At 46.9% G+C, this 22,223-nt stretch overlaps 2 protein-coding genes across 3 annotated transcripts in view; both read right to left on the reverse strand.

Moving 5' to 3' along the window:
• Positions 1-2,849, reverse strand: part of LOC611793 (kallikrein-1-like) — an 87,370-nt gene extending 84,521 nt beyond the window's left edge. The window contains exons 1-2 of one of the 2 annotated variants that reach the window (XM_038528044.1): positions 2,685-2,829; positions 230-366 (exon numbers count right to left, since the gene is read on the reverse strand). In XM_038528044.1, coding sequence (XP_038383972.1) covers positions 230-366; positions 2,685-2,730 — 183 coding nt within the window. In that variant the 5' untranslated portion in view covers positions 2,731-2,829. Of the gene's footprint in view, positions 1-229; positions 367-2,684 lie in introns of both variants that reach the window. The other variant, XM_038528043.1, reaches the window with a different exon arrangement.
• Positions 2,850-18,236: 15,387 nt separating this feature from the next.
• On the reverse strand, positions 18,237-21,472 carry KLK2 (kallikrein-related peptidase 2). Its single transcript, NM_001003284.1, is given in 5 exon segments — positions 18,237-18,438; positions 19,358-19,494; positions 19,680-19,963; positions 21,034-21,193; positions 21,392-21,472. Coding segments are annotated over 5 exon segments (783 nt in total). The 5' UTR covers positions 21,438-21,472; the 3' UTR covers positions 18,237-18,282.
• Positions 21,473-22,223: the final 751 nt, after the last annotated feature.

Below are 22,223 nucleotides of genomic sequence, written 5' to 3' on the forward strand. Positions count from 1 at the left end.
GTTCAGTAAGTATGTGCTGCATGGAGGGGGAGGTGAACTGTGATGTGGGAGACTGAGGGGCAGGTGGTACCTGGATCCAGATGTGGAAAAGGGCAGAATGCAGGCACTGTGGGGGTGGGGCTACACCCAGGCAGCACTGGGACAGATGCCTGGTTAACCCCACACCCCCTGCACTGAAGCTGGGTCCCCTCCACCAGCTCAGGTGACTGAGGGGGAGGGGCTGACTCACCAGACAGCTGTCACTGATGGTCTCCAAAGGCTCAGCGCACAACATTTGATCTGTCATCTTCTGGGAACAGGCCTTGGCACATACATCTTTGGGTAGGAGTTTGAGGTCTGCACACTGGAAATTGCCAATGTATGTGGCTAGGAGCAGGAGGAAAAAAGAGCTGTGACCAGACCCCAGGTGGCTCCTCAGAAGCTCCTCAGAAGGAGGTTCCCCAGAACCAGGTGCCCAGTTCCCAGCCCCTTCCTCCTGACTCCCAAATGTCTGGGCTCCAGGCTGCAGGGTCTGGCCCCAGCCAGAGGCATAGCAGGTGCTCCCCACTTGGGGTTCCTGGGGGGCAGGTCCGGGACCCTCACAGCATCTGTAATCTGAGCGGGCTCTGCGAGGCGCAGCAGCACGAGGTCATGGCTATAGTCCTCTTCCGGGAGGCGAGTATGGTTCTTCGGGAGACTCAGGCTGAATTTAGGGTGAGGGAAGCTTGTAACATCCTCAAATAACTGGGTAGTATCTTCATGGTCGAACAGGTTGTGGTGAACCAGCCAGAGCTGATAATATCTGGGGAGAGAGGGGGCCCCAGGGAATGAGAGAGGAGTGGGATAGGGAGACGCGGCCAGGGAGCAACATGAAGTAAGTAAGCATGGAGAGAGAGGCTGCAGGAAAGAATTAGTCATGGAAAAATAGAGACCTTGGGAAAACAAAAGATCATGACAGCATGAAGGACAGATCCAGAGACTAAGAAGCAGTGAAAAAGAAAGAGCTTGAAACAGGAAAAGGGATGAGGCAGAGGGGAGAACAGTGAGCCAGAAGGAGCCTACAGGGGCAGGAGTGGAAGGGAAAAGGCAGCAGTCCTGAGAAAGGGTCCCTGGAAGGAGCAGGAGGGAAGGAACAGGGAAGAGTAAGAGCAGTGGAGGTCCAGTGAGACAGAGACAAGAAGCGAAGGGAGAGAGTGAAGAATACAGACCCTGGCGGGGGGGCGGGAGGGGGGAGCCTGAGAAAGAACAGGGAGGGAGGACAGAGTGGGGAGGGGGCCTGGGACCACTCAGCTGCAGTGGGGGCTGTGGGCCTGGTTCCCAGCCCAAGGCCAGTGTCCACCTTCCTCCCTGGACCTTCTCCTCCATCTTCTGCCTCCTGCCTACCTTCCTCCTCCCCTCCCTCCTCCTCCTTCCTCTGGGCCCCCATGGGGCAACAGGTGAAACCAGTCATTCTATGTGTCTCCCTGCAGGACACCCTATCCTGGAGGGAGGGGTGGGGCACCTGAGAAGCCCCCTCACACACACACACACACACACACACACACACACACACACACACACATGGCTAGATATCCCTTCTGTTCTCTGAGGTTCTGTTCACCTCCCATCCTGGGAGGTGCTAAGCAGCAATGGGGGAGAGGGAGTGGAGCAGGGACCCAGGGAGATAGATGGGGCAGAGAGATGGAGGGTGAGACATACAGTGACAGGGATGCAGCAGAGGGACCCAGAGGAGGGCAGACACAGGGACACACACAGACACCAAGACAGGAAAAAGAGGGAGATAGAGATAAATCACAGTCAGACACATGATAAAGCCAGGTTCTGAGAGACACAGAGACAGGGCAGAGAGACACAGGAAGACAGTTATAAGGGGAGACAGAGAGACACAGGCTGCCCTGAGAGGGCTTCCCCGGGGTTATCCCTGCCACTCTCCATGGGACCCAATACCCAGCCCTGTGTCCAGGTACTGCCCTGGAGTCTGATCCACTGGGTCCACACCGGAATGCTTGGTCTCTGGGTTTGTGCCTGCCACCATGAATCACCACTAAGTGGCATGTGGGTTAATCCAGCTTTGACCTTGACCATGTGTACCTGGGTCTGCATAGATGTCTGACTGTGGCCATATTTGTGTTCACAACATGAATATTCACAAGTATGTTCCCCTAGTAGGGGAACTAGTTCTTGCACCTGAAAGTGCGGGAACCAGGGAGTTCTGGAAGTCAGAGCTCCTATTTCAGAGATGTGGGAAGTTGGGGAACACAGCATCTTGGCTCAGAGAGGTGCGGAGATCAGAGAGCTTCAGGGATGGGAAAGTTCACCTGGGGACTCAGGAGCCAGAGCACTGGACCCTGGAGAACTGGAGGTAAGAGGGGAGGTCCCAGGGTCCAGTGAGAAGGGGACACTGCTTGGAAGAGTTGGGGAACCCCAAAGTGAAACACAGAGATAGCCTCAGGCTGAGCTTCTAGCAAAACTGCCTGGGGATCACAAGAGAAAGCAGGGACCCATGTGGCAGTGACAGGGCTGTGAGGAAGGCTTTGGGATGGGGGTGGGAGAGGAAGACCTGGTACTCTGTCTGACCTGGCCGTGGGCTGGAGGAATAGGCTGCCTGATGGCGGGAGGAGATGGTCTTGTGGAGGCAGGGGAGGGTGGTCAGAGCACCGTGAGAGTCAGGGCCCCTCTCCCTCTCTCAGATCCACTCTACTCACCAGTCCACCCCAGGGACATTGCCAGGCACAGGGCCAGGAACCACATGGTGACAGGAGTGCTGGGAGCTGGCAGACAGTGAGCTAGGAGCTGGAGAGCAACCCTGGGGAGCCTTTAAAAGCCTACATACACCCCCAGGGCCCCGCCCCTGCTCTGCTGCCACCCAGAAGCTGGCCAAGGCCTGGCCCTGCTTCTGGGTGTGGACAGCCCCCACCCCCAGGGCTATTGGAGGGATGAAAAAGCAAACACCTGTTGTCCTAGGTCCTTGATCATGCTGGATATATTTCAAGGTCTGAGGCCAAATGGGACAGGACCTATAGCTCTGTTGCCTTGCTCTTGATGACAGGGGCAGGGAGGGGAGGCCCCAGAATGACAGAATCAGCAGCTCTGGAGAATCATGATGCCTATCACAAAGCTTCTAATGCCTACACCCCAAGAGAGATCTTGTACTCCAAAGCCCATTAGACCCTCAAATACTTGCACTATGTCCCTTTCTGGCAGGGAAAGATAGAGGGTGAGAACCAACTCATGTGGGGAGAAGTTCTCCATGGGTGTCACCTGTCTACAGAGCAAAGGAATTAAAATTTTCACTCTGGACTGTCTGTCAAGATTGTTTGGCCTTCATGCAGACTTTCAAGATGGTATCTCCCTTAGAGAAGCCTTTGTTTGCTGTCCATGATTTAATAAAAGATAATATCTGTTTACTGCCAAGGACAGTAAGTATAATATGTCCCTCCAGAGCAATTTTGTTTGCAACTCAGAGTTGTAAAGATAATATCTCCATCAGGGACAAACTTCGGGCAGATTTGCCAGCAGCCCTCTTATAGGATTAAGGATTCCTAAGCTCAGTTCCTAAAGTGTGGCACAAACCACTGTGTGCACAGAGTCCACCTATGGTCCTCTGATCACCCTCATGGGACTTGGGGAACCAGGTGAACTGATATGAATATTGTTGCGCACGCTGTGGCAACACGATCAGGGTCCTAAGGATAAGGGGATGAGGAAAATAAAAGAAAAGTAAAGAGATGGGGACAGGAGGGACACAGTGGATGATGTCTAAGCAGTGCCAGCTTTATTCAAGGTTTTACAACATTTTATAGCATGAGCAAAACAAAGCCAAGAAGGTGTTTATTTTTAGCAGGTTTGTGAAAGTCTCCAAAGTTCCCCTTTCTCAGCATGCAAGACAGACTCACCGGTGCAGAAGACCTTGGTAAATAGATAAGCTTGTTGCTCCAGATGTGCATACTTCAAAGGAATATTAGGTTTGGTAAACAGACCAGCAAGGACAGACAGACCCTTATTTACATTTATGACCACGTCAGAATAAGTTGTATCTATTGTGTTATGTGGGCGATCACGCACGAGCAAGCCCTGAGAACCATTGCTTAAGCCCTTTCTCAAGCGTCTACCAACTATTCACCCTTTAGGCTCCTGAGCCTTTTGAGTGAATGAGGGACGCAAGTCCGGGCCTGGTTTGGTTCAGTTACTCCAGCTAGTTCATGGTCGCCCACAGAATATGAAGCCTATGCCCCCTGCTGCACCATGAATAGTAAAATTCTGCCCCGACCCAGGATCTGGTGTCTTCTGCCAGTACCCATGAAGCTGGTCTCCTAACATTTGTTTGCAAGTCTGTAAAATCTTAAGACTCTTTAGAGTTCTTGACAAACAGCTAGGCACTGAGGCAACACCTGGCCAGATGGAGCTGGGGGTGGGTGGAGGGACCTGCTGGGTGCAGCCACATGGTGGAGGACAGACCAGGACTGAGATGAACTTTAGGGGAGAGCTGTAAACAGTGGAGACGCGAGACCCTTCTCCCCATGGCTCCCTCCAGACACAAATTTGTCACATCCTCTGCTTTATTTTTATTTTTTTTAATTAATTAATTTATTTTTTATTGGAGTTCAATTTGCTAACATATAGCATAACACCCAGTGCTCATCCCATCAAGTGCCCCCCTCAGTGCCTGTCACCCCCACCCCCCACCCACCTCCTTTTCTACCACCCCTTGTTCGTTTCCCAGAGTTCTGTCTCCCTTTCTGATATTTCCCACTCCTTTCTCTCATGTTCTGTCAAGAGTGTCCTCATGCAAAATCCAGTACTCCCTGCAATAGACTATGCAGCTCTCAGGAGCTAGATTCATGCCTCTCAAGGTTGGCCTTTGGGGTCTCAGAGAAAAAACAGGAAGGTTTTCTAGGTTTCCACCATTTTGATTACCAAGGCTATTCAAAAACCAGAACAAGTCATGATGGTCCAGCATTAGAAATGTGTTAAGAAAACAATCCAATCATGAAATGGGCAAAAGACATGAAGAGAAATCTCTCAGAGGAAGACATAGACATGGCCAACATGCACATGAGAAAATGCTCTGCATCACTTGCCATCAGGGAAATACAAATCAAAACCACAATGAGATACCACCTCACACCAGTGAGAATGGGGAAAATTAACAAGGCAGGAAACCACAAATGTTGGAGAGGATGTGGAGAAAAGGGAACCCTCTTATACTATTGGTGGGAATGTGAAATGGTGCAGCCACTCTGGAAAACTGTGTGGAGGTTCCTCAAAGAGTTAAAAATAGACCTGCCCTACGACCCAGCAATTGCACTGTTGGGGATTTACCCCAAAGATACAGATGCAAGGAAACGCCGGGACACCTGCACCCCGATGTTTATAGCAGCAATGTCCACAATAGCCAAACTGGAAGGAGCCTCGGCGTCCATCGAAAGATGAATGGATAAAGAAGATGTGGTTTATGTATACAATGGAATATTACTCAGCCATTAGAAACAACAAATACCCACCATTTGCTTCAACGTGGATGGAACTGGAGGGTGTTATGCCGAGTGAAGTAAGTCAATCGGAGAAGGACAAACAGTGTATGTTCTCATTCATTTGGGGAATATAAATAATAGTGAAAGGGAATATAAGGGAAGGGAGAAGAAATGTGTGGGAAATATCAGAAAGGGAGACAGAACATAAAGACTCCTAACTCTGGGAAACAAACTAGGGGTGGTGGAAGGGGAGGAGGGCGGGAGGTGGGGGGGAATGGGTGACCGGCACTGAGGGGGGCACTTGACGGGATGAGCACTGGGTGTTATTCTGTATGTTGGTAAATTGAACACCAATAAAAAATAAATTTATTTAAAAAAAGGAAAATAATAAAAAAAAGAAATGTGTTAAGAACTTAATAGAAAATCCTTCCCCTTTCCTAGCCAAATAACCAGAAAAGCACTCAAGATTATGAATGAAAAAGAAGTGGGCTTGAGGGGCACCTAGCTGGGTCTGTTTATAGAGCATGGGACTCTTGATCTCCAGGTCATGCAGCAGGTGAGTTTGAGCCCCACATTGGGGGGTACACCTTACTTAAAAAAATAATAAAATCTTGTCCTTTAAAAAATAAAATAAGTAAGTGGACATTGTACACCTGAAATTAATGTAACATGGCATGTTAACTATACTGCGATTTAAAAAAAGAAGTGGGCATAGATAAACCTGTTTTAACACCATAAGAGCAGTGGAATATAGTCAGCCAGGGACCTCATAACCCATATGCAGTCAGGGGTTCTCCTGAGTCACTCTGTTGAGAGAGGACCTACTGAATCCAGAACGGCATCCCATTCCTAACCTTCATCCACAAACCCAACCAACATCTCACCTGACCCAACCCAACTCAATACAACCCAACTCCATACAACCCCAACTCAATTAATTTCAACCCAATCCAAGTTCTGGCCATGGCCCTTCCACAATGGAGCCTTGGAGCCTAGGATACATGGAGAGCTGACATCCAGCCTCTCTCATACACCTTTCCACCATGGCTCCCTGCGGTCCTGGGCTCCTTATCAGACACCAGGGCTCAGCCAGATGCCACCCAGACTCTACCCACAAAGGGGTGGCGTGGGCAGCACTCTGAGAAGTGTGAGTGCTGGGTGAGGTCACACTCACTCACCAAGGTGAGGTTAGTTGCAGTAACATGACCTCAATGTGGTGGCCTGTGTCTCACAGTCCTTGCTGGATGATGCGTGCAACAGCCCACAGTTGTCCTTCGAGTTGCTTTTATACAAGACTATTCTCACTACAAGCACCCATGTGGAGCTATTTAGGAAGGTGGCTTTGCACAAGTTGAGTGTAGACAAAAAGCAAAGTGTAAGCAACTTGAGCTCCCTCAAACCTAAGGGATGCTGGCATTCCACTTACCTGCTCTTAACATCCTAGAGTCACAACACAGTCATGCCTTGCCTCTCAGCTTCCTTGCAGTCCCAAGGCTCCAGTCCCATGACTCTGGTACATTCTTCCACATAGTATGAGAGTTGGGAAATGTCCCTTATCTTTTTCCCCAACCTAGGAGTCCACATCTCCAGATTACTTCCCACAGCACCAGGAGCCAACCCTCAGATGTCTCCATCCCCGGATCCAGCATCCTGTTGTTCTGTGACCTCCCGAGTCATGCCTCATTAGGACCCTAAGCCTTGCATTGACACAGCCTTTGGCAGTGGGTCCCATGCAGCACATGTTATGGGGAGATGAGGAAAGCAACACGGCCAAATGGCCACATGTTGAGGCCATTTGCCAGAGCTAGGACTGGAGCCCACACTCCTCACCTTCCAGGACCTTGTCACCATCCTGGATCTCTGGGAAAGTGAGTGGAAAATCCCTCGGGACAGGAACCTTTTCCTGCACTGTTACCATTTCCTTGTGCCTTGCTCTACCTGTATATCACTTCCTAATACCTATTCAGTCCTGTTTTTGTGGATTGTTTCCTTGCACTTCCTCTTTCTCTTACAGAGTCCCACTTAATATTTCTTGCAGAGCTGGTTTGGTGGTCACATATTTTTTCAGTTTCGGCCTATCTTGGAAGCTCTTTATCTCTCCTTCTATTCTGAATGAGAGTCTTGCTGGGTAGAGTATTCTTGGCTGCATGTTCTTCTCATTCAGGATCCTGAATATATCCTGCCAGCCCTTTCTGGCCTGCTAGGTCTCGGTGGAGAGGTCTGCTGCTAACCTAATACTTCACCCCATAAAGGTTAGGGATTTCTTGTCTCTTGCTGCTTTAAGGATCTTCTCTTTATCTTTGGAATTTGCAAGTTTCACTATTAAATATCAGAGTGTTGAACAGTTTTTATTGATTTTGGGGGGGTGGGGGGAATCTCTCTATATCCTGGATCTGAATGCCTGTTTTCCTCCCCAAATTAGGGAAGTTCTCAGCTATGATTTGTTCAAATACACTTTCTGGTCCTCTGTCCCTTTCAGTACTCTCGGACCCCAGTTAAACGTAGATTTTTCCTTCTGAGACTGTCATTTATTTAACCTTTCCTCATGATCTTTTAATTGTTTTTCTCTTTTTTCCTCAGCTTCCTTCCTTGCCATCAAGTTGTCTTCTATGTCACTCACTCGTTCTTCTACCTCATTAACCCTCGTTGTTAGGACCTCCAGTTTGGATTGCATCTCATTTAATTGATTTTTAATTTCGGCCTGATTATATCAAAATCTGCAGTCATCAAGTCTCTTGATTCCTTTATGCTTTTTTCCAGAGCCACCAGTAGCTTTATAATTGTGCTTCTGAATTGGCTTTCTGACATCGAATTGTAATCCAAATCCTGTAACTCTGTGGGAGAGAGTAATGTTTCTGAATCTTTCTTTTTTGGTGAGTTTTTCCTTCTAGTCATTTTGCTCAGTGCAGAGTGGCTAAAAACATGTTGCACTTGATAGAAGCGCAAACTCTTCTCAGTGTAGCATTCCAGCTGTTCTCTTTTTAAATCTCAGGCTTAATTCATAGGTTTTCAGGATGATTTGAAAGTTATCTAGGTAAGTTGGTGGGGACAGGTGACTTGGGGATCCTACTCTTCTGCCATCTTACCCCGCCTCCTTGTATATCACTTCCATATGCTGTTCCTGCAACTTCTCCAGAAGCCACTAATTTTCAGAAGCAATACTATTTCTTTAGGTTTTACAACTGCTGTCTATTTTTTCACAACTTTCCCCCACTTCCTTTGATCTTATTAGCTATAGACCCGTGTTGTGTGTGTGTGTGCGCGCGTGTGCGCAGGCACACATGTATCATGTCTTAACTGTCCACAGATATATTCTTAAGGTCACAGCCACACACACATATACATGTGCCTTAGGGCAGGATTTGCATATCCGGATCAAAAGACCACCTTCTGCCTGGTCAGGCTAGGGAAACATGGATGTATTATAGTAGCCATATATGGAAGGATAAATGAGGTTATCCTGCAGAAAATGATGGAAAGTGTGTTGTAAACAGTGTCAGGTTAGAATTCTCCACAGACTCACATGTTTCTGCATGTCTTCTGAGCAATGGCATGAACATATTTTGCTTACATGGGAGTTTTGTCTGGCAAGCAGTCTTGCAAGACAGTTATTTCCCTCAGAACAGTTTATTATTCAAGACAATAAAGATGTCCTTCCAGAAAAAAAAAAATCTGTTTCTTGTCCTAGCTAATAAAGATAATGTTCCACCTTCATAAAGATTTATTTGCTGTCCAAAACAATAATTATGCTCCAGGGCATATCTGTTTATAGCTCAGATTAATAAAGATGATATCTCTCTCCTGGCAAAGTATGGGCAGATTTCTTGCCAACCCTATGATACGACTGTGGATTTATAAGCTTGGTTTCTGCCTTTGAGGTACAAAACACTGTCTACAGCATAAACCTAGACATGGGGACTCCCTCGACTTGATAAAGAACATATACAAATATCTCACAGATCACATTTGTTAATAGTGAGAAGCTAGATTCTTTCTCCTCGTAACTGCAAACAAGGAAAAAAGTGTTTTCTCTCACACTGCTTATCCAACATTATAATGGAACTCCTACTTAATGCAGTAAGACCCCCTGCCAAAAAAGAGTAAATTAAAGGTATAGTAATTATGATGAAAAAGTAAGATGGTCTTTGCTCCCAGATGACATGATGGTCTATCTATAAAATCACAAAAACTTTTGACAAAACCTCCTGAGATTAATAAACAATTATAACAAGTTTGTGTTAACCCTAAAATAAAACTGTCAGTTATTTTACCAGCAAGATGGGTTTATCCAAAAGAAGATGTGGTTTATGTATACAATGGAATATTACTCAGCTATTAGAAATGACAAATACCCACCATTTGCTTCAACGTGGATGGAACTGGAGGGTATTATGCTGAGTGAAGTAAGTCAGTCGGAGAAGGACAAACATTATATGTTCTCGTTCATTTGGGGAATATAAATAATAGTGAAAGGGAATATAAGGGAAGGGAGAAGAAATGTGTGGGAAATATCAGAAAGGGAGACAGAACGTAAAGACTGCTAACTCTGGGAAACGAACTAGGGGTGGTAGAAGGGGAGGAGGGCGGGGGGTGGGAGTGAATGGGTGACGGGCACTGGGTGTTATTCTGTATGTTAGTAAATTGAACACCAATAAAAAATAAATTAAAAAAAAAAGATGGGTTTATCCAGAATACCAGAGAACTGCAGTTTGGGACATTAAAAAATGGCAAAACTATCGGCAAGTCCAAAGAACACAAGGGAGGAATGCTCTTTTATAAAGGAAAGGAAAGAGTTGGAGGGGCTGCTATAAAGAAAAAGCCCACTGGAAGTTTGAACTCTAGTGGCTTCTCATTGGCTGAGTTGTGGCAGTCTTTCACTGGTGGGGCTGTTGCCCAGAATGGAAAAAATTTTTCTTTTTCCTGCTGGGTTAGTTAAGCATAGGCTTCTTTCTATTGAAAATGTAAGACATGTCTCTTCTTGCTGGCGTCTGCAATTGACAAATGGTAGAGTACGAGAGCTCCCACTTCTGACTCCAGATTACATTTTAAGTTTCCTTTTATTAATTTTTGCAGTTGCAAGATGCAAAGATAATATATATAAGTCAACTGTCTTTTTATATACCAGCAATGAACAGTTGGGATTTGGAATTAAAAACACAAAGCCATTTACATTAGCACTCACAAAAATGAGATCTTAGGAACAAATATAACAAAATGTGTGTAAGACCTATATAAGGAAACTACCAAAGTCTGATGAAGGAAATCAAAGAAGGTCTACATAAATGGAGAGAGATTTCATGTTCGTGGATAGGGACACTCAATATTTTGAGATGCCCGTTCTTCCCAATTTTATTTGTTGAAAATCCCGATCAACGTCCCAGAAAGTTACTTCATAGATATTGACAAACTCATTATCAACTTTATATGGAAGGGCAAAAGACCCAGGACAGTCATCAAAATACTGAAGAAGAAAAAGAAGAACAAGGAGAAAGTTTGAGAACTGACACCGTGCCAAGACTTACTATAAAGCTACAACTATCAAGACAGTGTTGTGTTGGTGGGAGAATAGATCAATGGAATAGAATAAAGAATGAAAACACAGATCCACACAAATATAGTCAGCTGACCTTTTACAAAGGAGCAATGGCAATTCAATGCTGAAAGTCATAGTCTTTTTAACAATTATTGTGGAAACATATTAGATATCCACAGGCCAAAAAAGAACAGAAAGAATCCACAGTATGATTTTACCTTTTTGCAAAAACTAATGCGGAATGGACTATAAATGTAGAACAAAACTATAAAACCTCTAGAAGCTAATACAGAAGAAAACCTAGGTGATGTGGAGTTTGCAATAAGTTTTCAGTTACAACAACAAAACATGATCCAAGAAAATCATGGTTAAGTTGGACTTTATGAAAAGTAAAACTTCTACTCTGAAAAACACTGTCAAGAAATAAAAAGACAAGCCACAGACTGGGAGAAAATATTTGCAAAACACATATCTGATAAATATCCAAAATATGCAAAGAACTCTTAAGATAAAACAATAATAGGGTGAACTGGGTGGCTGAATCAGTTAAGCATCTGCCTTGGGCTCTGGTCAGATCCTAGGGTCCTAGGATCAAGGTCCTAGGATCAAGACCCACAATGGGCTCCTTGCTCAGAGGATGACCTATTTCTCCCTCTCCTCTGATGCTCCCTCTGCTTGTGCATGCTTTTTCTCTCTGAGCCAAATGAATAAAATCTTTCCAAAAATTTTAAAATTCAACAAGAAGAAAAAAATCAATCCATTCACAAACAAGCAGAAGATCTGAATGGACACCTAACCAAAGAAGATAGAGAACAAATGATGGATGCCATACAAGCAAACAAAAAGATGTTCAACATCATCTGTGTACAAGGTTGAATTGTGTCCCCCTAACAATATAAGTGTAAATTGTAACCCCCAGTACCTGTGAATGAAACTTTATATGGAAACAGAATCTGCAGTCAAAATCAAGGAATACTAAATAAGAACTGAACACACCAAAAGCCAGGAAGAGACAAGGAAGGATTCTTTCCAGGAAACTTCAGAGGATCGTGGCCTTGCCAGCAACTTGACTTCAGCCTTTAGCAACCAGAACTATGACAGGAGAAATTTCTGGTGTTTAAAGCCACCCTGTCTGTGGTGCTTGGCTATGGTGGCTCCAGGAAATGAACACAAGCCTTACTTTGCCTTTCAGTCCTCCTCTGTTACCAATGGGAGATTCACTCACTGCAGCAATGGGGGTTCCTGGTCTGAGACACAGAACAGAGAGGTCAGGGAAGGCAAATAGAGAGAAGATGTTCAGAGGCAGGCCCATGGGAGGTCACCCTCCAGCATCTGACCCCATCCATCTGACCATGAATGGATATCCCAAAGGTCAAACACCAGGAGGTTTTCATAGATGAGGTTCCCCTCTGTGGCTGATGTGTTCAACTTCATGAGCATGACAGTGTCGGCTTTTTTACTTTTCCAATTTGCACACACACACACACATTCAGTTATCTCTAACATGGGAAGGTCAGAACCCAGGCACCAGACCCAAGTCATTCTGTGTATGGTCATCATATTAGTACCTGCTAGAAAGATGAGGACTCACCTGAGGACTTTGAGTCCAGGTTCTACAAGTTCTCCTTATCCCCCCATTCTCCTTCCTCCAGGAAGTCACTGGGCAGGGAGGGGCTGGGCTGAATGACATTGAAATCATGGCCCAAAGACATTGAACGTAGGAGGACAGCAAGTCAGAGTGTGAGAGGGAAAGAGAGAAAGAAGTAGAAGAAGTTGGAGAAAGTCAGAGACTTGAGAGAGACAGAGCTGGGCACTGGCTCCATTCGGCTCCACAGCCAGACCTAGAGGAAGGAGGAGGAGAGATGGACTTGGGGACCGAGAGACCCAGAGAGAAACAGTCAGAAATGGAGTCAGAAAGACAGAGAGACTGAGTTAGTGGAGGACACACACAGAGGACAGAGCCCAGGAGGAAGTGATGGAGGCATAGGATCTGGGAAACAGCAAATCGAGTAGATGCACCACAAGGCTGTTCATGGGGTTACCTCTGGACTCCTGGGTACAGTTCCAGGCTGAGCCCCTGCCTGCTGCTTCCTTGATGAGGATGAGGATACATTGATGAGCATCTTGGACTGGGTATGTCCTGACTCCATGGCAGCAGATACACTCAAGGTGCCCTAATTTTTAAGCTAAACTCTTGTGCTGCTCTGATCCCAGACCCAGGTGAAGGAGCCAGGAGAGAAGTCAAGTGCAGGAACACAAGGAAAGACCCCTGAGCCACTCCCAAAGGATACTGATGTGTCTGTCTGTCTGTCTGTCTGTCTCTCTTTCTCTCACTTTCATCTCTTGTCTCAGCTTGACTAGTTCTCCACGTTAGTCTCTATCATGACTGTCCTCGTCCACAGTCTCATTAGCAGCATATGGAAGGTTCTCACACAGCCACACCTCCATCAGTTCCTGGTGTTACTCAGCTTCTGAGGGTGGCAATCTGTGAGATGTGAGAAGATATATCCCTGTGTCACCCTGCATTTATCTTACTAGTGATTTGGAACATCTCTCAAATGATTGTTAGCTCTTTCATTTTCCCTCTGTACACCACTTGTTCATACTGATGCTCATTTCTCTAGAAGACAGGCCATCCATTTCTTGCCCACCTGCAGAACTGTCTGATATATTCAGATTTCTCATCTGTTAGGGGGCACAATTGCTCTTTCCTTTCATTCTGCCATCTACTCACTTATCTAGCCTATGATTCCTTCCATGAACAGTTCTTAATTTCAAGACATGAAATCCATAATGTGTTTGCGTTAAGACTGTGTCTGACATCACGGCTAATACCCTCCCTTGCCCTCCTTTACAAAGATATTCTTCTTCATTTTCATGTCATTGCCCTATGTTTGTTTGGTCTCTTCTGTGTCTCCTGTAAATATCTTTCTGTTTATGATCTCATTCTCCCTCTTTCCCTCCATGCTGCCCTCATGCCTCTTCTTTCTGTCCATTTATCCATGTCTTCAACTCTCTCTTTCTGGTCTTTTTTCCCCTTCACTTTTCCATGATATTGTAGTAAGCAGTATATGAACTGGAGTCAGCCTCCCTGGATTCAGTTTGCTACCTGTATGGTTTGGGATAGTAGGAAATATTCATTGGAGCCTGCAAAGTTCTAGCATAGTGCTTGGCATATACTGGGTGCTTAATAAACAGGAGCTGTGATATGAACCATCGAGTGAGGCTCTCTTCCTGTTTCCCTCTGTGTCCCATCTCCCTGTGTCTCAGGCCGTCTTATTTACTCTCTCTCATTCTTTGTCATTTCTATCTCTAACTCAGCTTCTATCTTCCCTGTGTCCCCATGTCTCTGGTTTTCTCTGTGTGTGTCTATGTCTCTCTCTCTTCCCCTATCTTGCATGACTCATAATCCTTGTTCATTAAACGCTTTCCTCATTGAGATGAATCTAACCCCTATTTATTTTTCCATTCTCCTTGAAATAAGCAATCTCTCCAGCTACCATGGGGATCACACACACAACCCTGAAAATGAGGGTCCCACGCTCCACAGACTAAGCCAGCCTGGAGCCCCTCGTTCAATCATTTTAAATTCTCTAAACCCTACCTCCCTCATTTTCTTTAAAAAAAAAAAAACTTTATTTCTTTATTTATTCATGAGAGACACCGAGAGAGAGGCAGAGACATAGGCAGAGGGAGAAGCAGGCTCCCTGCAGGGAGCCTGATGTGGGACTCCATCTCAGGACCCCAGGATCATGACCTGAGCCAAAGGCAGATGCTCAACCACTGAGCTCCCAGGCACCCTTCTACTACATTTTCCCACATATTTCCTCTTTTCTATTTTTCTCTCTTTCTGAGACCTTAATGTCAATTTCTGTACTTCCAGCATTGATCTCTCTTAGCATTACTTTAAACTTTTTCCTTCTCCTTCATTCTGGTCTAATAAGCCATTTTTGTCTCTTCAGTCTAATCATTTCATTATTGTGTATTCCATGCTGCTGCTTTTCTGTAATTGTTTTCACTTTTTACAATGATTACGTTTCTTCTATCTAATATTTCTCTTTGGTTTTATTTTATGTTTTCTTGTTCTTTTGCAATATTCCTAATATCTTATTTCCTTTTTTTAATAATAAATTTATTTTTTATTGGTGTTCAATTTACCAACATACAGAATAACACCCAGTGCTCATCCCGTCAAGTGCCCCTCTCAGTGCCCGTCACCGATTCACCCCCACCCCCCCCCCCCGCCATCCTCCCCTTCCACCACCCCTAGTTTGTTTCCCAGAGTTAGGAGTCTTTATGTTCTGTCTCCCTTTCTGATATTTCCCACACATTTCTTCTCCCTTCCCTTATATTCCCTTTCACTATTATTTATATTCCCCAAATGAATGAGAACATACACAGTTTGTCCTTCTCCGATTGACTTATTTCACTCAACATAATACCCTCCAGTTCCATCCACGTTGAAGCAAATGGTGGGTATTTGTCATTTCTAATGGCTGAGTAATATTCCATTGTATACATAAACCACATCTTCTTTATCCATTCATCTTTCGATGGACACTGAGGCTCCTTCCACAGTTTGGCTATTGTGGACATTGCTGCTATAAACATCGGGGTGCAGGTGTCCCGGCGTTTCATTGCATCTGTATCTTAGGGGTAAATCCCCAACAGTGCAATTGTTGGGTCGTAGGGCAGGTCTATTTTTAACTCTTTGAGGAACCTCCACACAGTTTTCCAGAGTGGCTGCACCATTTCACATTCCCACCAACAGTGTAAGAGGGTTCCCTTTTCTCCACATCTTCTCCAACATTTGTGGTTTCCTGCCTTGTTAATTTTCCCCATTCTCACTGGTGTGAGGTGGTATCTCATTGTGGTTTTGATTTGTATTTCCCTGATGGCAAGTGATGCGGAACATTTTCTCATGTGCGTGTTGGCCATGTCTATGTCTTCCTCTGTGAGATTTCTCTTCATGTCTTTTGCCCATTTCATGATTGAATAGTTTGTTTCTTTGGTGTTGAGTTTAATAAGTTCTTTATAGATCTTGGAAACTAGCCCTTTATCTGATATGTCATTTGCAAATACCTAATACCTTATTTCCTGCAAGGTTTATTAGGCCAATTTCTTTTTTTAAGATTTTATTTATTTATTCATGAGAGGCACAGAGAGAGAAGCAGAGACAGAGGCAGAGGGAGAAGCAGTCTCCATGCAGGAAGCCAGATGTGGGACCCGATCCCGGGACTCCAGGATCATGCCCTGGGTTGAAGGCAGACGCTCAATGCTCAATCGCTGAGTCATCCAGGCATCCCTATTAGGCTAATTTCTAATTCAATCTAAAATCTATGAACTTTTACATTTTTTTAATGATCCCTTCACGTGCATGTGATGAAAGCCCTGAAAACAAGATTCAATATTATGTGTTGCCTTGATATCTATCACTGGGAGGTCCTCAGAAGGTCTAAACTCAGGATCTCCTGCTCTTACCAGATATGACCGCTACCCAATAGGAAAGACCATCCCCTGGCCAGCTCCTCCATAGGTTTCACAAGCTTCATTCTAGAAAGTCTTCAGCCTAATGGCTTTTACTTCCTTGTCAGCCTGTGACACTTTGAAGTATGTTTCACTTATTGTCTATAACATCTACCCATGATAAGCAGAGTTCACATCACCCTCTTATTACTACAGTGCCTGCCTCCCACAGTCCCTGTTTGCTCCTGCTGATCCTGAGGGCATCCCCATGTCACCCCATGGGGCTGCATGGGGCACTGTATCCAGTGCCCTCCTTCTCCAGGCTGTGAATATATGTGGCTAATAAATACCAACCATTTCATCTGTCCAGTGCTGTGTGTGGTGTGCTCAGGTTTCCTCATAACCTTATCGTGGGAATCTCTTCCTTATCAACAGTGTGAAGAAGACCTGAATAAAACAATCACTCTGTTCCCTTTGAGCCCAGTGTCTTTCCTCACACATGCTCCTACTTCTGGATTCCCCAACCTAGGGATGCTTCCACTAAACACTCAATCACCAATCCAAACAACGTCTCCAAGTGCTTTCCTCATCCCTCCCTTCCCTACCCACTGTGCAGTCAAAGGTTAATTCAGCAGGCCTGTGGTGCTCAAAGCATGCGTAGTCCAAAGAAAAGACTGCCCCTTGAGTGGCTTCTGGGAGGTGACATCCGACATCTTGGAAATTTCTGCCTGACAAGCAGTGCCTTACATACCTGGTGTCTTGAACCATGCCAGGTAGCTTATTCTACCAATATGATTTATGGTGAATGCCTGTTCTTGTACACCTGGGCCTGGGCCATGCTCTATCACTTGGACCTCTGGAGAGACTGGAGACTGAGTAGCTAAGGTCAGTCATACAGGTACTCTATGCCAATTATAATGACACCCACTACGAACTCTGGACATCAAGGCTTGGATGAGTTTCATTGGGTAGAAATACTTTGTACTTGTCACACATTATTGCTGGCAGAATCAAGTGCTGTCCATATGACTCCATTGCCAGAGACAACTGCAGGTTTGTCTCTGAGCTCTGTACACTTCAATCACTATGCCTACTTCCTTTGTTGATTTTCATGTGTACCCTGTCACTGTATAAACCATAGAAATCACAGTATAACAGCCTTTCTGAGTTCCTCGAATCCTCTAGGAAATCATTGAATCTGAGGGTGTTTGTGGACACCTCCAACATACCCTCCCCCATAGTAAGTCAGCTTCCAGGGACTCCAGTCTCTTCCTTAGTCTGTCCCCCAACAGCATAATGCTGACTCTACTGCTCCTCTACTCACAATTTCTCTAGGACTTCCCACAGCCCCCAGGACAAAGTGATTATTCTAAGTTTCATCCTTGTGTATGTCTGATGTGCTCTGCTTCCCAGTTCTGTTCCTTGTATGGCATTGACCACATGTCACTCTCCCCTCTCTCCGGGTGGACACACATCTCTCTTCCATGTCACCATCACCACACAGTACATGGATATCCACCTTGTTATGTGTCCCTACAGAACCCTACGTGAGATGGCTGCAGACATTGCCAATATTCTAGGTGGTGGTGAAGGCGTGCAAAACTGCCCTATTTGAGAACCACTGGACCATACCTGTCCCTGCCTCTTCCTCCCTGCCCCCCACTAATGTTTGGCTCCAGTCCTCAGACACAGGTTGGAAAGACAGGGGTAGTTTAGCTTCCTCCAGGTGGGTCCTGAACTTCCAGGTACCCTGTATCCAGAAAGACCAGATGATTCCACAACTTGATGTATACTCAATTTTACTAGGAGTAGAGAGTAGGAAAGGGACATTCAGGTGTTGGCTTTCATGGTGTCCTTGATCCACATCAGATGAGGCATCACCCTGGTATACAAGGATGGCATTTGAGGCTTGCCACATGGAGTAGCCCCCCATGATGTGATACCTACCAATTCACCATCACATATCAGAGGGCCTCCTGAGTCACCCTGCAAGTGAAAGAGATAGAGACAGAGGGTGAGGAAGGCCAGCCCTAATTCTGCCTGGGGAACCCAAGCTGTCAAACCTGGACTTGCGTATCTCACACGGCAATAGCGGTGATGGGGAAAGAAGCAATTGCCTGAGTCCTCTCCCCACAAGGTAGGTGGAAATTCCAACACAGAGGAGAGTGTCTCAAGTCCTGGCTACTAGACATGGCACTTCAGAGTCCAGAAGGACAGTCCCTACAGATGGGTCAGCAGGGAGGAGCAGGACCATTTAAGGGACCTCCCACCATCACAGCTCATCTCAGATATTAACTCTCCCAGAGTTTTTTTTTCTGAGTAGGCACTCCCCCTAGGGCCCTAGGGAGCCCTGGAAGAGGGGTAAGCAAGAAAAGAATAAGGTCAACACCGTATATTGAAGAAGTCACAAGGAGGGGGATAAAACAGCATTCAGGTTCCAGCATTAACCATAGTCATCTCCTTTCTTTCCCCTCAAGGCCTTGAAGTGAAAGATTGGCTCATTGGGGCACCTGGTTGGCTCAGTGGTTGAGCATCTACCTTTGGATCAGGTCATGATCCTGATATCCTGGAATCGAGTCCCACATCAGGCTCCCTGTGGGAAGCCTGCTTCTTCCTCTGCCTGTGTCTCTGCCTCTGTGTGTGTGTGTCTCTTATGAATAAATAAATAAAAGTCCTTAAAAAATTATTTACTTATTTATTCATGAGAGAGAGAGAGAGAGAGAGAGAGAGGCAGACATAGGCAGAGGGAGAAGCAGGCTCCCTGCAGGATGCCTGATGCGGGACTCGATCCCTGACCCCAGGACCACGCCCTGAGCTGAAGGCAGATGCTCAACCACTAAGCCACCCCAATGTCCCTAAATAAAATCTTTAAAAGCAAGCAAGCAAGCAAGCAAACCTGGCTCACCTTGCAGGTATCTTTTTTACCCTCCAAGACACCAGCACACAGCATGAACTTTGTCACCTTTTGAGTGTATACTTTTGCACATTGATTATTGGACAGGAGTTTGAGGTCCACACACTGGAGACTCCCTGGGTGAAAAACTACAAGCCAGAGAGAAAAAGGTCTGTGGCCAGAGCCCCAGGTGGCTCCTCAGCCCTCCTCCCTCAGACCCAGGAGCCCAGGCCCCAGCCCCCTCCTCTCTCAGGCCCAGAAGTCCAGGTCCTCAGCACCCTCCTCCCTACACCCAAGTCTGGGCTCCAGGATATATGGTCTAGCCCCAGCATACTCGTTTCTGGATCAGTGCTGCCCCATCCAGAGACATAGCAGGTACTCCCCAATGGAGGTTCCTTTTTGGGCAGGTCCATCACCCTCACAGCTTTTGTTATCTTGGCGGGCTCTTCCAGGTGCAGCAGCATGAGGTCATGGCTTCTATCTTCCCCTGGACGGATGACGGCTCTAGGGACCTTCGTTTTGTAGAGTGGATGTATGAAGCTTTTTCTGACTTGGACTAACTGGCCTTCATCTTCCGACTCCGACAGGTTGTGGCGACCCAGCCAGACCTCACAATTACTGGGGAGAGAGGGAACACCCAGGAATGAGGAGAGAAGAGAAAGGTAGGGATAAATGGCCATGGAGCATGAGGGAGGGTCCTGAAGACAGAGAGAAACGGCCATAGAGAGACAGACAGGAAGATAAAGAGCTATGAAGAAAAGATGAGTGAGAGATGAAGGACATGACAAGGTCAAAGCATGAGTCAATGAAGGGGAGAGTGAAAAAGAGCACAAAGGAAGAGAGTGAAGACTACAGGCAGTGTTTGTGTAGGGGCAACCTGAGAGAGAGAAGGGAGGGATGACAGAGCAGAGGAGGGAGCCTGGGACCCATTCAGCTGCAGCAGGGGCTGTGGGGTTAGCTCCCCAGCAGTGGGTGGCCTGGCCCCCAGCCAAAGGTCTGTGTCCCCCTCCCTCCCTGGACATTCAGCCTCCTGCCTACCTTCCTCTTCCCCTTCCTCCTCCTCCTTCCTCTGGAACCACCACCAGGCACCAGCTGAAACCAGCCCTTTCATGTGTCCCCCTGCAAGGCATCCTTTCTGGGAGGGAGGGGCGGGGCACCTGAGAGCCCCCCTACACACACACACACACAAACACGGCAGGAGAGTCCCTTCCTCTTCTCTGGGGGTCCCCCTCACTCCCATCCTGGGGGGTGCTAGGCAGCAATGGGGCAGAGGGTGTGGGGCAGAGACCCAAGGAGATAGATGGGGCAGAGAGATGGAGGGTGAGACATACAGTGACAGGGATGCAGCAGAGGGACCCAGAGGAGGACACACACAGGGACACACACAGACACCAAGACAGGGAAGAGAGGGAGATAGAGATAAATCACAGTCAGATACATGACAGAGCCAGGTACTGAGAGACACAGACACAGGGCGGGGAGACACAGGAAGACAGTTATAAGGGGAGACAGAGACACATGCTGTCCTGGCAGGTCTTCCCTGGGTTGTCCCTGCCACTCTCCATGATCTCCAGACCAAGACCATCTTTCTTTCCCTCAGTACCGCCCTTGAAGCAAACCCAGGCAGTGCCCAATTGCTGATTCCTGTGGAGCACAGAAACCCCACCACACCCTCTGTCCATACTCACCTGTTTGCACAGTGGGCAGCTGTGAGCACCCACTCTGGATGTACCAGGACACCCCCACAAGCAAATTCACCATTATGGTACACAGCCACCTGCCAGGGCTGAGAATTCTTCAAACATTCCCTGCCTCCTATGATCCGGGGCTGGAAGTGGGGTTCGGCACCTGCAGAGGGTTGCTGGGTCAGGCCAGGTAGGAGGTGGCAGTGGGAATGGAGCCTGGTACCCTGCCTGGCCTGACCGTGGGCTGGAGGAATAGGCTGCCTGATGGCGGGAGGAGATGGTCTTGTGGAGGCAGGGGAGGGTGGTCAGAGCACCGTGAGAGTCAGTGCCCCTCTCCCTCTCTCAGATCCACTCTACTCACCAGTCCACCCCAGGGACATTGCCAGGCACAGGGCCAGGAACCACATGGTGACAGGAGTGCTGGGAGCTGGCAGACAGTGAGCTAGGAGCTGGAGAGCAACCCTGGGGAGCCTTTAAAAGCCTACATACACCCCCAGGGCCCCGCCCCTGCTCTGCTGCCACCCAGAAGCTGGCCAAGGCCTGGCCCTGCTTCTGGGTGTGGACAGCCCCCACCCCCAGGGCTATTGGAGGGATGAAAAAGCAAACACCTGTTGTCCTAGGTCCTTGATCATGCTGGATATATTTCAAGGTCTGAGGCCAAATGGGACAGGACCTATAGCCCTGTTGCCTTGCTCTTGATGACAGGGGCAGGGAGGGGAGGCCCCAGAATGACAGAATCAGCAGCTCTGGAGAATCATGATGCCTATCACAAAGCTTCTAATGCCTACACCCCAAGAGAGATCTTGTACTCCAAAGCCCATTAGACCCCCAAATACTTGCACTATGTCCCTGAAGCTCTCTGATCTCCGCACCTCTCTGAGCCAAGATGCTTGTGTTCCCCAACTTCCCACATCTCTGAAATAAGAGCTGACTTCCAGAACTCCCTGGTTCCCGCACTTTCAGGTGCAAGAACTAGTTCCCCTACTAGGGGAACATACTTGTGAATATTCATGTTGTGAACACAAATATGGCCACAGTCAGACATCTATGCAGATCCAGGTCCACATGGTCAAGGTCAAAGCTGGATTAACCCACATGGTGGCAGGCACAAACCCAGAGACCAAGCATTCCCGTGTGGACCCAGTGGATCAGACTCCAGGGCAGTACCTGAACACAGGGCTGGGCATTGAAGA

The sequence above is a fragment of the Canis lupus genome, chromosome 1 (assembly GCF_011100685.1).
Source record: "Canis lupus familiaris isolate Mischka breed German Shepherd chromosome 1, alternate assembly UU_Cfam_GSD_1.0, whole genome shotgun sequence".
In the NCBI taxonomy this organism is placed as follows: Eukaryota; Metazoa; Chordata; class Mammalia; order Carnivora; family Canidae; genus Canis; species Canis lupus.